Source organism: Drosophila mauritiana, chromosome 3R (genome assembly GCF_004382145.1).
Source record: "Drosophila mauritiana strain mau12 chromosome 3R, ASM438214v1, whole genome shotgun sequence".
In the NCBI taxonomy this organism is placed as follows: domain Eukaryota; kingdom Metazoa; phylum Arthropoda; class Insecta; order Diptera; family Drosophilidae; genus Drosophila; species Drosophila mauritiana.
In genome coordinates this window covers 19301702-19319998 of record NC_046670.1, presented here as the reverse complement: position 1 = coordinate 19319998, position 18297 = coordinate 19301702, and the positions used below count along the sequence as shown (strand labels likewise).

The following is an 18297-nucleotide window of genomic DNA, read 5'->3' as shown; positions in this document are numbered from 1 at the left end:
GACATTTACAATTGATAAACTTGAAATAAAGGTAGGTGGCTACATTTTATTGGCGGAACAGCGTCGTTGAAAGCACATGCTCTTAAATAAATCACCTTTAATTTGCTATAATTTGTTACTCATAATTATTATTAAAAGTTTCCCTTGCGCACTCCTCGCATCCTTCAGCTCCTTATAACTTATCCCGATGTTCCAGATAGAAAAGTTGTCTGCACTTTGATGTTGTGTTCTGTTTTTCCCGCGATTGTTTGTGTGTTACAGATGTACATTTTATGGTTTTCTGGTTTTTTTTATTATTATGAAGTATTTGTAATTGTTTTGTATAAATTAGAAATTGCGCACGCAGCTTCGTTTTGCTTAAGGTCTGGCGGTTTGGATTGGGCTGGGTTCACATCCCTTGGGTTCTGTTGTTTCTGCGGTCTCGAATCTTTTTGGAAATTTTGTAGCCAAGTTTTCGGTTTGAGTGTTGAGTGGTGTTCTTGAAATATGGTGCTGGTGGTGGTTGCTAATGCTGACTTAATCGATATACTGCGCCAGCCAACGGAAACCCTCGCCGTAGCCCTGTCGCTTCAGCACGGAGCACATGAACAATTCCAGAGGACGGCCGGGCAAATCGGCGCGTGCAACTTTGCCCTGCAAGCCAAACGGATATCAATTATGTACTATTTTAGTTAAATGGCCAGGAGGAGAAAGGAGGACGGTGGGGAGGGTTAGGTTCTTGGCTCACCTTGCCGGTTGTTAGCTGATACAGTCCGAACACGTTTCTCAGCTCATCCTCGCTGGCCGCGCCGGGCTTATCGATTTTGTTGCCCAGTATGAGCACGGGGCAGTTGGACAGCGCCTCATCCGTGAGCAGCGAATCCAGCTCGTTTTTGCTCTCCTGGAAGCGACCGCGGTCCCAGGCGTCTATTAAGAAAACGATGGCATCCACAGCAGGGAAGTAGTCCTTCCAGACGCGTCGTGCTGCAAAGATATGTAGATATGGGTCATAAATACGAAAGCAGCAATATCAATATTGAATCAAGATTTGGAAGTGTACTTTAGTAGTCGCTGCTGCCACCAACAATCTGTAATTTATATAACATCGCTAAAATAACAAAGCGCAAGTCACTGATATCAGGCACAAATCTGATATCTTTCCGCCGGTGAGAACCTTTCTACTTTAGTTTACCTAGTTCCGAAGCGAAAACGATCGTCACGATGACGAGCTGCACTTAAAATGAGTGCTGGCTGGAGCTTCTTTATCAAAACAACTGGACGTCACAATCCATTTCACGATGTTTGACCACTTTTCATAATGTTCATATTTATACAAATATATCAACTGCATGTATGTGAGTTTTCCGTGCTTGAGTTTCTGTTTGTTATCTACATAGAGAATGTTTGCCTTCGTAATATTAATAATAAATACATCGTCTATACGTGCACAGTGGGTAGAGAGATTATATTATATATTAGATATATATATTAGAATTTTTTGGGCAATTCAAGAAGACTCTGGTTGTTTGCCAAACATATAAATGGTTCTAATCAATGGGTTAAATATTCTAGTATTCTTAGGTCGCGAGTTGTGAGATCTCTGGATGAGCTGCCTGTGACCACTGTGGTGGCATTGCTTGGCTTGGCTGGGCGTTTGAGTGTGTGGCGCTGATTGATCGCAACAAATGCTACGAGTGCAAGACGCACTGGCTGTATGGGTGACCTGATGCGCTATATTTCATGCTGATTGTCGTGGATCTGGCGGCTGCGCTCGCTTCGCCCTGCGATATTTGCATACTGGTCTATATTTAGTCGTGGGCACGTACGGAAAATAGCAACGATTTGGATGCACATTCCCCTCAGCTCTGGTCAAGATTAGGCACTTACCCTGAGTGTGGCCACCCAAGTCGAATGTAGTGAAGCGCATGTTGCCGATGGACAGCTCCTCGGATGCTGCAAGTCAATCATTAGTTAATTAAGTATACACATTGAGGATTTTGTCCAGGGAGCAGACTCACTTGGATGCAGTGTGGGCACATGCTGCGCCAGCTTATCATCTTTGAGCATATGCAAGAGTGTGGTTTTGCCAGCATTATCCAGGCCCAGGAACAATAATTTGCCAGACTTTTTCCACAGACCTGAAACCGAGAAAGTGTGTTGAATGTTGAATAGCCTTTTGACTCACGCGTCATCATTTAATACACGCAGCTAAACTAACACTAGTGGGACGGCTCACTTGTGTTTGCGCAGCCACAGACAGCCGAATATACATTTGAGGTCGAGACAATAGCTCTTGGACTTCGGGCTAATTATTACCTTTGCTACCCAAAACCATTAAGCTGATTAAAGATCAAGCTATAACAAAAAAGCGCTTATAACCACTGCTATCAGTTTGGCCTGCACTGTAGAACAGCACTTTTGTGTGGAATAATTTTAACATTTAGCATTACAAAGCAAATAAATGTGTAGCAGCTATCTGGAAGCCAGAAAAACCCTATCAAATATGTCTGCTTACAGAATTGTGGCTGAAGTACAGGGCTATGCAATCAAAATACCTTACAGCAATTCCTATTCAACGCGCATTTGTTGTGATAGAGAGACCTAATGGAAAGTTATAAGCTTTCGACACCTTATAAACAACGTTTAACCTCTAGATTTCGAGATAATCGCACGTTTAGAGCTATCACCGCGACCTCCGCTGTACAGCCGTCGAATTTGGGTTTCTTCTGTGCGGCTGCCTTGTTGGCACTCGCTCAAGAAACGCCGCCCCAAGGCACAAGGTCGGCGATGGCGACGTTGCTTACCCAGGTATCCCAGCACTCCGGTGAACCAGTCCCAGATGAACATCCTGATGGTTTCGTGTGGCTATCGGTTGCGGGTGATGATTGGCTCCAAAAGCAGCTTGTGTGTGTTTATTGTGGGGGGAAGAGAGCTGCTGGGCTAGACGGCTGCCGGATCGAAAAGAGATATGCATGGATAACGGGTTAGTGCGCATTTCGACTCAAGTTCAATGTCCACAGCCACAAAAACACAATAAGAACAACAGCAGCGGCAGCAACAGCGACTTGGCGTATAGGAAATCAATTCTACGGCGGCTCAACTTCCGGAACCTTGACACACATACACACGCACACTCGAGCGGCGGGGACCTTGCGGATATAAGGAAGCAACTTCCTCCTGGCGGCGAATCATTCACTGGGTGCCATTATTTAGTTAATTAGGTTAAAACCTGTTCTTTGTCAACTGGGCAGCACTTTCTTTCTTTCTTTCTCTGCCTCCTGCCCTCTCGCTCTATCACTGTCTGTGTGTGAGTGCCACTGGGTGTGCGCGTGTGTGTGCGTGTGCTGCCTGTCTGTGTGCAACTACGTGGTAACACGCATTATATTATACTTTATAATATCATTTCGCGTTGGAGCACATTTCGTAATCACACTTTGGACGGCAGGTGCACGCCGATCTCAGCCGCACCCTCGAAAAAAACATAAAAAGGGCGCAGACATCCAGACATCCGATTCGAATTCGAATTGAGATTCGGATTTTGCACTACGTGGACGCATTTCGGAATTTAAGTGCCCGCGGTTGCGGGCAGCTTGCGTTTGATGTGGGCTTTTATGTGTGCAATTGCTGTTGCCGCCGCGCGTTCGTATCGGTATTGGCGGCTGATTACCGTGCGGCTGCTGTGTGTATTAATTGTCAACTTAATTCGCTTTTTCTACCTCACGTTTTTATTGGAGTCAGTTCAGTTTTTTTTAATCATAAGCCCCAGTGTGACCAATAAGCGAAAGCTGCGAAATATCGATGTATGTTTCGAACTATCGATTTTGTGGTTAGCATGAGTAATCGATATATTAGTGGGTAACTCTGCTAGAGCGGTGCGGGCCATTTCACGAGTGTTTGATGTACTCGCTAGCAATAGCAGAACAGCCCTGGTCTATTGACTCAGTCTGGCAGCCCTGCAGCATTGTGGCAACTCCACTACTTGCGCGGACAATTCAAATTCAAACCAATACTAAACACCCCTTTCACTTTTAAACGGATTTTGTAAAATTAATTTTTGGCCTAATTTTCGCATTTTTTGTAAGGGGTACCATCATCAAAATTTGCGAAAAATTGAAAAATCCCAGAATTCCCAAACTTGAATGCAATTCGATTGGGATTTAAACAACGAACTCAGCGAGGTATGACATTCTTTCTTTGGGTCGTTATTTTCAATGTTATGATCAAAATACCGATTATTTTTTTCACAAAAAATCTGGAAACTTATTTTTGGCAAAAAACTCAATTTTCAATTTGCCTCTTTTAGCGATAACTTGACTAAAAATGGTCACACAGCAAAAAAAAAAAAAAAAAAAAAAAAAAAAAAAAAAAAAAAAAAAAAAAAAAAAAAAAAAAAAAAAAAAAAAAAAAAAAAAAAAAAAAAAAAAAAAAAAAAAAAAAAAAAAAAAAAAAACTAAAAATGGTCACACAGCAAAAAGAATTACCATTTTATACTCCTTATAAGCAATACTAACCACCCCTTTCACTTTTAAACGGATTTTGTAAAATTAATTTTTGGCTAAATTTTCGCATTTTTTGTAAGGGGTACCATCATCAAAATTTGCGAAAAATTGAAAAATCCCAGAATTCCCAAACTTGAATGCAATTCGATTGGGATTTAAACAACGAACTCAGCGAGGTATGACATTCTTTCTTTGGGTCATTATTTTCAATGTTATGATCAAAATACCGATTATTTTTTTCACAAAAAATCTGGAAACTTATTTTTGGCAAAAAACTCAATTTTCAATTTGCCTCTTTTAGCGATAACTTGACTAAAAATGGTCACACAGCAAAAAGAATTACCATTTTATACTCCTTATAAGCAATACTAACCACCCCTTTCACTTTTAAACGGATTTTGTAAAATTAATTTTTGGCCTAATTTTCGCATTTTTTGTAAGGGGTACCATCATCAAAATTTGCGAAAAATTGAAAAATCCCAGAATTCCCAAACTTGAATGCAATTCGATTGGGATTTAAACAACGAACTCAGAGAGGTATGACAATCTTTCTTTGGGTCATTATTTTCAATGTTTCGATCAAAATACCGATTATTTTTTTTCACAAAAAATCTGGAAACTTATTTTTGGCAAAAAACTCAATTTTCAATTTTCCTTTTTTAGCGATAACTTGACTAAAAATGGTCACACAGCAAAAAGAATTACCATTTTATACTCCTTATAAGCAATACTAACCACCCCTTTCACTTTTAAACGGATTTTGTAAAATTAATTTTTGGCCTAATTTTCGCATTTTTTGTAAGGGGTACCATCATCAAAATTTGCGAAAAATTGAAAAATCCCAGAATTCCCAAACTTGAATTTTATACTCCTTATAAGCAATACTAACCACCCCTTTCACTTTTAAACGGATTTTGTAAAATTAATTTTTGGCCTAATTTTCGCATTTTTTGTAAGGGGTACCATCATCAAAATTTGCGAAAAATTGAAAAATCCCAGAATTCCCAAACTTGAATGTAATTCGATTGGGATTTAAACAACGAACTCAGCGAGGTATGACATTCTTTCTTTGGGTCATTATTTTCAATGTTATGATCAAAATACCGATTATTTTTTTCACAAAAAATCTGGAAACTTATTTATGGCAAAAAACTCAATTTTCAATTTGCCGCATTGTGGCAACTCCATTACTTGCGCGGGCAATTCAAATTCAAATGTATATCATAAATACATACAAAATTTTGCCAAACTATTTACACGCATTTAATGTAATATCTATTAGATAATATGATAAATATAATAAAAGTTTAATTATCATTTTATTGCTATGTTTTGTTATTTGTAATAAGATGTTATTATTGCTTGCAATGGAATAATGTAATTTATGATATTTGAAAATATGTACTTTGGTTCTCTTATTTCAGAACATATATAAAATGTACAAACAATATTATTTGGGCAATATGTAGTTCCCTGGAAATTCAAACTAAAGTTCAATCGACCTTCCGCATCTGCTGCAGGATGATGTCCTCCACCTGGACGCCATCAGGAGTGTTCAGCGCATACAACACGGCCTTGGCCACATCCCTTGCCTGCAGCTTGGGCAGCTCGGCCACCGCCTGCGAGTAAACACTAAGGAAGTCCGTGTCCACCATGCCCGGACAGATGCTCTGCAATGGATGGATAAAAATCGCGAGGGTAACCAATGAGCAGACGCGTCATGTTTGCCGCATTTCCCGAGGATTAAGATGGAGGATGAGGCGCGCCATGTATGCACTGCATTTAACTTACCGTTAATTTAATATTTAATTTGAGAAAATGTATTTCCTGGCGCACCGTTTGGCAGAGGGCCGTAATTGCATGCTTCGTGGCCGGATAAACGCTGAATAAGGGCACCGGCACTTCCGGAATCCGATGGCCCAGCACGCTGTTGTCAAATGTTGTCCATACACATGTCCAGAGGAGCCGAAGGAGGAGGCGGAGGAGTAGCAGGAGCATTGTCCGCATGACAAGGTATGGCGGTGCGGCGGGGATGGAAAATAAAGACAGAGCGAGGTGGTCACAAACGGCGGGTGTGCGTGGGTAAATAAAGTCAACACAACGGATTTCAAGCACTTAAAATGGCAACAAAAAACAAGTCGCCGTCGAACACCTACGGAAAATGACGGTCAGCAGCTGCCGGGACCTACGCAGCTTTCACCGCCCACGGAAAACCCACTTTGCATGCCTCAAAGAATGTATGCGGATGCGGATGTATGGCTGTCCACCCATGTCCGTTTTCAGTTCACAGTTTTCTGCATTCAGCACCCTGCATTCACCTGCCTGCATATGTCGCTGTGCATTTTATGCAAACATTGCGTAAACTTCTTTTAATTTTACCTCCACACTTGACAAAAAGGCAAGGAAAGACTTTAAAACTTCTGCAAAATTATTTTGATTGAATCTGGCAGTATTAGAGTAAACAACACACGCCATACAACTAGTTGGCACATTTTCTACAAGATATTTATTTTAATTGAACAGATGTTTCTATGAATATATTCAAAAGAGTAAAAGTTCGTTTTTTCAAGTGTATTCGGAAGAGCATGGGGTGGTACTTATGGCTCTGAGCAGGGGACATTAAATGCAAACAATTGCCAACGTTGCTGCAGATGCTGGGCGGCCGACATACCCTTGCAGTTTTTAATTAATTAAGTCTTAATATTATTGCACTGACATTAAGCGAAATGCATATGGACGACCGCCCCAACTACCACTGCCCACCTGGCCCACCTGCCACGCCCCTTGACACACACACACAGACACACGCCCCCCGAAACGTCACATGCTCATTAGCAACGCCTCGGCTACGTTTCCAGAACGGGATTGTCTTTGCCTCGCAACGCCGCCAAATAAATACATTTTCTCATTAATTAACGTTTGCGAAGTTCGAAGTCGCAGCTTCCACTGCCCTTTCCCGCTTTCCGCGCCTGTCCGCATTGCTCAATTGTATTCGATTGCGGACAATACGCTTGTGTCCGCTGCTCATTATGCCGGAAAAATGCGTATGAAAATTCCGGGAAATGCGTATTTACGGTGTGTCTTTAATGCACTTCGATGATGCACTTTCCGATTGCGTGTTAAAAAGTGGTAGGAATGTGGCGTAATTCGAGGGCATATTATCACGTTCTATATATCAAGCTAAATAAAAGAACTACAAAGCTGACAAGAATCTCTATTCCAAAATAGTTAAATAAACATTTAAACACTTTCGACCAAGATAAAGCGTCACTGAAATCGTTTCAGACATCATATTAATCCAATTTTGAGCTTGCAATCTACTTTGCGCACACAGATTTCTGCTCGAATCGAATTGCCATCTTTGCATAAACTAAAAGCCAATCAATAAATAAGATTGACGTTGGCTTTGTTGAATTTGCCTTAACATTTCCGCATGCTGACTGATTTTACAGCCATGAAAAAACCAAACATACATACACACAGAGACACTTACGCATGCACAACAACCCGGTCTGCCCACCCACAGTGCGTATACGCAATCATTCAATTTTGCCTTTTGCTCATGGGCAATAATTGCTATCTGGTTGGGTGGGTGTGCGTATGCACTCAAGTAAATTTCATTAAAATTAAATCAATGCAATTTGAAATTAAAGCCATAGCGCAAATCAAACATGCGGCTTAATGCGCAAAATTTTTGATTTTAAATGCGGTACGCATTGGATTCCATGAAATAATAAAAATCACATCGACGACTGCCAATGGAGGAATGCAAAATGCAAATGCAATACGCATTCGGCTTAATGCAAAATACTTAATTATGTTGAATAATTGAGTTGTTGTTGCTGTTGTTCGGGGCAAACACATTGGCCATGCAAAGCTTTTAATGCACCACCCGCACCGCAAAAACACGATGCGTGCCCCCACCGCGCTCAGCATTTAAATATCAATAAGTGTTTGTGCTGTTGTGCTTGTTTGTTTGCCGCATGGCTTTTAATTTAATTTAAATAACGCGGCGACCACTTCGAGCCCTTCGCTTTTGTGCGCAAACCTTTCGCATGCAAAATGCATTGGCCTGACCAACTCCGAGCGACACGGCTATTGACTGACCGCCTTCATTGTTTGCACTTTCATTAAGCCCCGATCGGCTGAACCCTCTAAGCCCGCCCTTGAGCCACCCACCACCATCCACCATCCACCACCTCCAGCCACTATCCGCCACTTACCACCCAACACCATGGAGCCTACAGGACATAATTTGGCAAATATTTTGCCACTCAAGGCAGCAGCTTTTGGTCAGTTGTTTGCCCAGCACAAGCAAAACTATAAAGCAAATATGTACGAAAATGATTTACCTCCAACTCCATCACTGTATGCACACTGCCTTTGTCCGGCTCTGCACTAATTTCGATTTAAGCCCAATTTTCCTATTTCAGCTGGGTAAACAGCGCTCCCGAAATGATAACAATTACCCCCAAAGAGCCAATTGTGTCTCGTGTGTGTGTGTTTGCAGTTGTGCTAATTTTGTAGCTCTATCTAATTGTCTCGAGTCAATAGACAATCCTTTCAAGTATAGCTTTCAATTGATGGCTCTCTCCTTTTAGTTGGCAACGAACACTTTCTACGGAATTGGATTTAATTAAGGAACATTAAGTCGAGCTGTCAAAGTGTTGCAAGCAGAAAGGAAAGCAACATGGTCATTGAACTTTACCCAAGTTTGGTATAAGTCTTAAGTGACGGAAGAAGTGTTCCATGCGTATTGAGAAATACTTAATGGGAAATATATAAAATATTTCTTCCTTTTAAAATTCAAATGGACATTCCAGCCCTGCGGTAAATACTTTTGGCCATGGGTGAACACTCACCTGTTCATAACCACAATGTGACCGCGAACCTTGACCGCAGCCATATGCTTCAGTGCCTCCCGCAGGCAGCTGGCGGTGGCCACCACATTCGTGTCGAACAGTTCCTTGATGTCCTTGGTGGGGGATTCTGAACTGGAATGTAGTCTTGGAAATTCAGATTCTTTACGCTGCACTTACCGCTCAGGAAGTTGGCCTTCAGGATGCCAGCATTGCAGATGAGCACATGAATGGCCTGGAATTTTTCACGTATCCAGTTAAAAGCACTGGTCAACTGCTCTTCATCATTGAGGTCACATTGCCGGGCAAAAATCTTTCCCTCGCCGGTCACTTGATCCCTGAGTGCCTGTTTGAAGTCCCTTATAATGAATTATATGGGATTGTATTAAATATTATTGCACTGCACCTCAATGAGTTCCACTCGACGAGCTAGGCCTACAACTACCATTCCCGCATTGGCCAGTTCTATAGCTGTGGTAGCTCCAATGCCCACGGAGGCTCCAGTGACCACCGCCACCTTGTTGCGCCAGTAGGAATTATTTTCCATGATCAGAGATGTGTTAAATCTGAAGAGACAAGATGTTGTTTAAGCAGAGATAACCTTATGGCTTCGATTGCCAGTGACAACTGATGCTGGAAGCTGGAGGCGATCACTGAAACGTCTATCACAGCTGCAACAATGTGGCACAGTGGGTCTAGTTGATATGGAAACATAGTAAATGCCTTGCATTTTACATATTATTTAATAGTTAAAGTATAGGATTATTTCAGAGATGGGTGCATAGAGAAAATATATGAGGGTCCTTCAAAGTAATTTTTGTTTAGTTTAAGACACTAGAAATTTAGAGATGTAGATAAAAATATCTTATTGTTTAAGCCAAATATCTCTCACAAGGCTTTAATAATTAAGGAATATTTAATTTAGTATATAGGCTTTTAAAGAGTGTTCTTTATTTTTATCGTCGGCGTCTTCTACCATTGGGCTTGGATCATGGGGCACGCGTCGCTTTGGCTGAAGTCAGATTTAATTGATTGCAATTTACTGGCTGTCGTACTGTCGTACTTGCATTGTGCGACTGTAGTTTGCATTTGCCTAGTTGCACTTTGTGCCTCAGCCTCCGCTTTTCCCTTTCCCTTTCCTATTCATGGAGCATTGCACTCGTTTGCATTTCACTTCTAGTTTAAGCTATCTTTTTTATGCATTTTCTTTTGTCTGCTTGGGTTTTTGCTGGTCGGTTTTAGCGGATATTTGATACCAAATGAAAAATCTCATTTCGCTGTGCGGCTTTGGTTTGTTGTCACTAATCTCTCTGGCTGACACTTGAGGATTATTTTCATATTTCTATTCACAAAACCGAGCACTTGGAGTGGGTGGAAAATGGCTTGGCAACAGTGGAAAACCTCATTTTTGCAGCACTCGGATCTTTGTATACTCTTAAGACTTAGTTGTGTAGTGTTTTATTTGCGAAAGTGTTTTATTCTTGTGATTTTATCAATGAGGTGTGAATGTTTATTTAGGAATTTGTTATGATTTTAGCCTGTGTAGTTATTTATATCTTGAACATTGAATATTGTGTTAGAAATGAAAAGGGCAATTTTGTAAGCTTTGAAGAACACTTTACAAATTAAAATGTATCTAGCTTAATACATTTAAGCCTGTGAAATCAGCATCTCACCTAATATTCATATGCAATTCTTATTCCGTTTTTGCTTATCAAATATTAGCAACCATTCCGTCCAGCAATCAATCGCCGATTCGACAAACACGAAAATATGCATTATCGATAATCTGGCATAACATATTCCATTATATTTTGATAGATTCATCAGCAGGCCATGAATATTCGCCCAGCCATTCGAATTCCAGTTGAACGAGCTGCTCGGAGCCTTATCGTATTTTTGTAATTACCAAACAACAGCTTGGTCAAATGGGAAGTGGATGTGGATGTGGGGGGAAATGCCACTTGGCTGGCTTCTTGACTATGGCTCAGTGACTCTGCTGGCAAATCAAAAATCAACTTTATCTCGGCTAGTGGAAAGTATTTGCATGTCAGTCTCAACTGTAGATGCACCCAAAAAATGCACTTAGACTGGATTTGTGGTGCGGGACGGGAGCTTGTACACGTTGCAGTTGACAGCCATAAAATGCAGGTGCAGGAGAATGAGTCCTTTGTGGCTCAATGGCTGCAATCGGCCAGAAGTCAGGCAATTGTTTCGATTGGCCGGCCATAAATTCCCTAGCATTTATCTCGTATAGTTGTGCTGGCTGTTAACTAACAGCCGCCCAAGCCATGCAAATCAATTGCAATGCAGCTGGGAAAGCAGCCCGGCAAGGCGACGGAATTTATGGGCCATAAACCGAAAGTGGCCAGAACGCGATGCTGCAGTCTTGGCTATGGGGTCATCAAAGTGCCAGCCGTTTTGGGCTGCATTCAAAAGTACAATGCAAATACTTTCCTGGCACTTCAAGTGCGCTTTCTTCACTTGAAAAAGAGTGCATTTGTTTCGTTGTCCTAATTTCTTTATAAAAAATCAATTTAAAAGAATCAAGATCTACATGAATAAGAAAGCGCAGGCCAAGTATTTAGAAATCAAATATAATATATCTCAATAGCTAAAATTTTTTTAAAGTGTTGCATCCGATAGTGCCAATGAAAATTGATAGAAAATTGGCGCACAAACTGTTTTTAGTTTGGCAACAGCTTACCCGATTTGATTTCCTTTTTTGGCCCACTTGTACACCGTAGTTGGGTACTGTTAAAATGGAGTGCGAGGAAGTGGTTTTTCCGGGCGGGTGTTTCAAATAAATGAAAAGCTCCCGTCGTGGCTGAATTTATTGTTGCATACTTTTCGGCTCAGCGCCCCGTGGCATGCAAAAACCAACCAACGATGTTGGGGGTGTGGAAAGGAGTGTTCTCTGCAAACATGTGTAGCCTGACCTCCTACACCCCACACCCCCCGGAGTACTAGCCCCCGCCCTCTGGCCTTGTTTATTTTTCGGTTAAACCCAAATATGCATTTTTCATGGCCTCGACGGACTTTCCATCCACTGCATCCGGTTTTATTCCTTTTTCAATTGCAATAACATTTGTCGGAGCCGAAACTTAAATTGCATTTACCAGCATTTTTGGCAATTAGCGCTTACGTTTTTACTATACGCATATCGCTCATTCGCCATGTGGGCTTTTAAACCGAATAAAAAACGGATAGCACAGTTGTATATGGAAACAATGGCCACGTTAAAATGCGTTAAAAGTACTCGCGGCGTGTGCAAACAAAACGTCCAATTAAATTAGAACAACTTTTCTTTCAAGCCAAAGCATTTAATTAAATTACCTCATTCTCTCGCACCTCCATTTGTGCAAAAAAAAAAACATAAAATAAAAGTTGTAAAGTCTGTATGTTCAAGTAACTTTTTTGGCTGCTGGGCAAGCACTTATTTAAATAAATAACATTTAAAAGGAATTTGAAGAATATGCAAAAATGTGAAAGCCTGTAAAAGGTTGTTTAATGTGTAAATCGACTGTGAAAAGTGTTTAGAACTACAAATTTACTTAAGGGGCTCTTATTTCGAAGTACTTTGTAATTTTTCTACACTAAATTATTGCTTAGACTCAGAAACATGTTGTTTAAAAATATAGTTTGGTATATCTGAAATTCAAAACAACATAGATATCAATCAACTTAAATCATTCCTTTGTTTTCCATATACACTTAAAGTGACTTGTAATCGAATAGACTGACGCACGCACAATCCTCATAATGTTTGATAGTCATCTATCAAAGGTTGACACAATGATTTAATTAAGTGCCACGCCCACATTGACACCTGTACCTGTGAATTCGAGGGTATGGTGTTCAGAGGTGCTAACCAAAAGCCAGTTACAAAAGTTTGTTGGCATTTTAAAGCACGTCGAGCGACAGTTGTCAGGGGCGATGACGGCACAGAATCCATTTTACGGACCCCTAAAAACTATGCCAACAATTTTAATGCGAAATTCCAGAACGGTGTTCACTCGCTTTGCTCTCTGTCACACCCCCCTCCCCCCCAGTCGACGAACGAATTTTGATTAAATTGAAATTTATTTTAATTAAACAAGCGTCGCAAATGTCTCATTTACGCTTCAATGACACGGCAAAACAGATGAGCCAGAATTGGGTGTGAGTGCCTAGAATGTGGCCTTAATGTTGGCATGTTTTGCGGTCTACTGACAATTTTGCCTTGTGTTATCCCCGTCTCGTCACTAAGCCATTCCAAATTTTTTGAGTTTGTACCCTAAAAATTGTTTGCAACTTTTTAGGGCATTTTTATACCTATTAATCGTAGAGTATGAGGGTATAAGAGATTCAGGTAGAATTCCCTTTCCGAATGGATATATATTCTCGATCAGGATCATTAGCCTAATCGATCGGACCATATCTGTCCATCTCGCACTTTTATCAATTTATTTTATTATTTCTTCAAATTTCCATCTCGTTCGCATTCCTACTAGCTGAGTAACGGGTATCTGATAGTCCAGCAACTAGACTGCAGTGTTCGCTCTTCTTTGTTTTGAAGAAGAAGAAGAACAACAACTGCAATTACATATATTAAATGCTCGTCCGCCCAACAGTTTGCTTACCATTTGTGGGCGAAAGAGTTGAGGGAACCCAAAGGGAAGGCACCATTAGGCGGCACATAAGCCGCGCTTAAGTCCAACTAATTAGCCTAAATTTGTTAGCAGGCTAACAAACGCAGCCACCTGATAAGTGGGTAGAAAGTTTTCCAGGGTATGCCAAGCTCACGGGGCATTAAGGTCAGAAAGATATAAGGCTGGGAAATAATCTACATGGAAGAACTATAGTTGCAGAAAATACAAGGTTTGCAAGACTCAATATTACGTAGGAATCGTTAGGGTGACAAACGCGTGCATCAATATATTGAAAAAATCGATTTCCAGTGAATTTATAACATAAGGCTTCTTACGTTTGAATTCTATATATAGTATAAACAACACAGATCCTAGCGAATCTATTACAGGGTATGCTCTGTTCGACATAACTTTCCCATGTAATGGTCGCCGCCATAAAGAGTTAACTGTGCTGCATTTACCGCTAAGCGGATGCACGACCACAAAACTTTTTAGGGGCTGCGGGTGGCAGCTGGCGAGTTGCAATGCGAATGCGTTTGCTAGTTGCTGTTTGGGCATTTGTTGCAAGTGCTGCTAGTTGCTGCTGATGTTGCCAGTTGTTTGTTGCAAGAGACTGTTTTTGCTGGTGCTCAGGCACTTTATTAGTGAGCGGGCTAGACCAGCGTGCAGTGCTATTATTTGATGTTATTTATGAGTTGCAGACGTTAAGACGGGAATTGCCACATGCCACACCGGCACTCTCACCTGTTTTTGCCCCATAAGGTCTTCCTTGTTATTTTCATTGCGCGGCACAAGTTTAGCCCGGCAATTATAGAAGGGCGTTAAGGATTCGTGGGAGGCCGCCTTCATTAGTTGGTGTTCTTGCTACTTTTCGGGCTGCCTGATGAGCTGCCATTTGGTCCTTGAGCGAAATCTAAATGTGCATTAAGCTGCAAGCGAAATGGGCAACTAAGTTGGAATATTTCCTCGGATTTCTCGTTGCATTTCTTTTGATGCACAGAGAAAAATTATAAAAAATTTTTGCTCTATATCAATGAATTTAAATACATAGATATTTTTTCAAAATTAATTTTAATTATATTTCTTTGTTTATCGCATTCAAGTGATTATTTGGCATAGAAATACCCTAAAACAATAACCAACTATTGTTTTTCTTTTGTGTCTTCTTAATTCCACTGGGTTCTTTTAATTTTCCTCTGGAGCTGGACAGGACTAAGTTTTTACAGCTGGTCGGTCGTGCATGTCGCCGGCGATCCTCGCCAGCTTCGACTGCATCTAGTAGCCAACAGCCAGCAGTGTCCTTCATCCTGCATCCTGGCAGATTTCGTGAATCTGGACTTGCTCCTGCCGCAGGCATAAATCACGTGCGGCGCGCACAAGAAACTTTTGATTTGTGAAATCAAAAGCCATTTGCTGTGCTGCAATCAGCACAAACATTGTATGCAGCACTGGCGGTGCAAACTTTTGCTTTTTGGCACTCGTCAGATATGGATGCCATCACCAGGAGCAGGAGCCGGAATCTTCGTCCTGCAACTTTTTCTTGTTGCGAAAGTTTTTAATAGTTTGTTGGCGCTTTCGCTGATTTGCTGCAAAGCAAAGCAAAGTTTCTTTTTTCCCGCAGCTCTGGCACTTGGTCCAAGGAGCAGCTCTTAAAGTATGCTATTGCCCACTGCCCGGGCATGCTAAATTTCAATGGACTCACTAATGAAGACTGGCTGCTTCTAATACGCAAGTAGTTGCACTCAATAGCTCATGTTTGTTACATCTTTGTATGCACGATATAAAGTGTCCGATTTGTAGGTTGCAGGGGTATGCTAAGTGCATGTGACAGTTTGCCACAAGTTGCAGCCTAACCCAAATAATAAAATGCCATAAAAGCTATAGAGTAAATATTGCCACATTTACTGCCACTACAATAAATTCAGAAAATAAATAAAACAAAAGAGCAATATAAAATACAATTCATATGACCTATACAGAATGAAAAGTATTTGTTTTCGTAAATAAGAACAGTACATAAATTCGAGAGTATGAACATTTTCATATATTTTAAAGAAAAATCCAAATTTAAATGGTATTTTCTTGTCCACAAGCGCCATCCATGAGTGGGATACTTACTCGCTTTTGTTGGCCCGCTTTTCTACTATCTGCAAGTGGATGCGACGTGTCCGCAATAATTTGGTCGCACTGCTGTGCAAAACTGGGCCTCGAACTCGGACAAAACATAAAAAAGAAGGCGAATATGTGTCAGACGGGAATGGAGGGAAGAAATGCGGAGATTTGTCACATTTTGTAGGCTGCAGCAGGAGCGCCAAAGAGGCGACTAAAATAATCAACTAAGCCAAGTGCGGCAACTGCGACAAAGTGTGCTGCAGCAAATGAAGAAAGTTCGCGCCCGCTTTCACCGCATTTCCCTTTGGCTTTCTCCGCTTCAAGCGGCTACATTGCGTAAAAGTCGTAGAAAAGTAGTTAAACTTCTGCTTTTTTCCACTGACATAATTCGCGAGAAGTGCGCCGGGCGCCAGTCCTGAATGATATATCCAAGTGCTAGTAATAAATTCCCCCAGTCATGCCACAAAGTAAGCCAAAGTTGCTAAACTCCTTTTTTATATGCGGATGTGCTCCAAAGCCATTTCCATATGGCTGAGTAGAAATCAGTTAGAATAGAGACGGAAAAGCGCAATTGCAATGAGCGCATAATTTGTATGACAAGCTCGGCGGATTGCAAGTGAAGTTAAAGCGCAGCTTTCTGTATATAAAGTTTTAAAGGTAATAATAATAATAATTATTACATATAGTAGAGAAAGAAATCCAGCTTAGTGTTCTGTTACGCTAAAGTAATCATTTAAATGAGAATGTCAAAGCGGAAATTGGTTATTAAGGTAATACCATATTATTTCCTGTTTTTTTTAAATAACACTAAAAAACTTAAAGCCCATTTGTGCTGTATAGGCCTATATGCTTACAATAGGCCAGTAGCACAACTCACAGCATTTGTGACAGGCTTCTGCAAAAAAGAAATATAATTTAAATTAGTTTTAATAAAAAATGCATTCTGCATCGTCAATAATATAATTGTTTTTAATAAATGACTGAATTAAATTAGTTGAAAAAGGGTGATTGGAATAAAAAAGAGTATGTGTTTAATTTGTTATTTCATTGCACTTTTGCCGACGATTTTGACCTTCACCCAACATTGAGAACTCGATTAAAGCCGCAAGAAATTGCCATTGCAGTCGTGGCCATGCCCACTTTGCCCCCTCAAAAGGGCGGCGGCAATAAGGGGAGGGGCGAACAAATAGCAACAACGTCTGGTTATGGCCAAGTTCAAGCCAATGTCTGGCGGCGTCTGGGGCACGTGCTGCCCAGATTCATCTCCGTCAGCGGAAGCCTCAACATCAGATTCAGATTCGGCTCCATCTCAGCCATTTCTCTCCATTTAAGCCTGCCCCAGAGAGGGGACGGGGTTGGGGGGTTTGGAAAAAATGGTGAAAAATTTGTAACCGAGGCGTTTTGTTTGCTCTCGTTTGCTTTGGTCACGGATACCAGACTGCCAGTCAAGTCAAGTAAACATGATGTGCGGGGTCTAATTTTTTCCCCTTTTTTTTATATATATTTATATGTATTTTTTAACTTCTGGCAGCCAGTCAACACAGCCGGGTGTTCCCCCTTTTCGCCAGCGCTGTCTGTGAGCTATATGTGGCTGCACAATATTTTACATTTTCATGCATGACGCGTTTAATCACGTGATGCATATGATTTTTAGCCAGCCCAGGGGTTATGGGCACTGGAGTCTGGGATTTGGGGCGCTCCTCATATATTCATGCATACAATTCCATCAGCATGAATTATGTTTTGCATACTTTCAGCCTGAGTTTGTGCGAGCTTTGCTTGTTTTGTGTTTAGGTCTTTGGCGCTGTCTGGCGCATTCTTGCAGCCCTTGATGCCCTCGGCAGTTGCCTTTCATCTCTCCCTGGGAGATCCTACTCGTCAGAGGGTTTTCTAGATTCTGGCCCTTTTTTTCCACACTTTTCGGTGGTGTGGGCCCACTCAAAAGTTGTGGATTAGAGCGTGTAATTTTACTAAAAAGCGCCAACGAGCCGCACTTCACACACATGCAAACAGTTGGGTTTGACAGGATAGGAGCTGCAAAAATGATATTTGTTTAATATTTATTAAATTATATAGAACGTACGTACTCTGTGGCAATCACAGATTAATAGTCTAAAACAGTATATATTACATAAATTGTTAAACTTGGTTAGAACCTGTAAAGGAGTTGAAAGTATTCGGTTGAAACCTATTTTCCTTCCCTCTGCTGTGTGGCTG

General features: G+C 41.0%; 2 protein-coding genes across 2 annotated transcripts; both read right to left on the bottom strand.

Moving 5' to 3' along the window:
- Window positions 1-26: 26 nt before the first annotated feature.
- Window positions 27-3787, bottom strand: LOC117143840 (GTP-binding protein SAR1b). Its single transcript, XM_033308692.1, has 6 exons — window positions 3696-3787; window positions 2784-2927; window positions 1998-2117; window positions 1867-1932; window positions 728-963; window positions 27-633 (listed from the first exon to the last, which is right to left on the bottom strand). The coding sequence occupies exons 2-6, from the start codon at window positions 2824-2826 to the stop codon at window positions 517-519; spliced, it is 582 nt and encodes a 193-aa protein (XP_033164583.1). The 5' UTR covers window positions 2827-2927; window positions 3696-3787; the 3' UTR covers window positions 27-516.
- A 1991-nt stretch (window positions 3788-5778) lies between these two features.
- Window positions 5779-9970, bottom strand: LOC117145221 (farnesol dehydrogenase). Its single transcript, XM_033310794.1, has 5 exons — window positions 9744-9970; window positions 9518-9683; window positions 9341-9467; window positions 6270-6405; window positions 5779-6148 (listed from the first exon to the last, which is right to left on the bottom strand). The coding sequence occupies exons 1-5, from the start codon at window positions 9882-9884 to the stop codon at window positions 5972-5974; spliced, it is 747 nt and encodes a 248-aa protein (XP_033166685.1). The 5' UTR covers window positions 9885-9970; the 3' UTR covers window positions 5779-5971.
- Between the last annotated feature and the right edge of the window lie 8327 nt (window positions 9971-18297).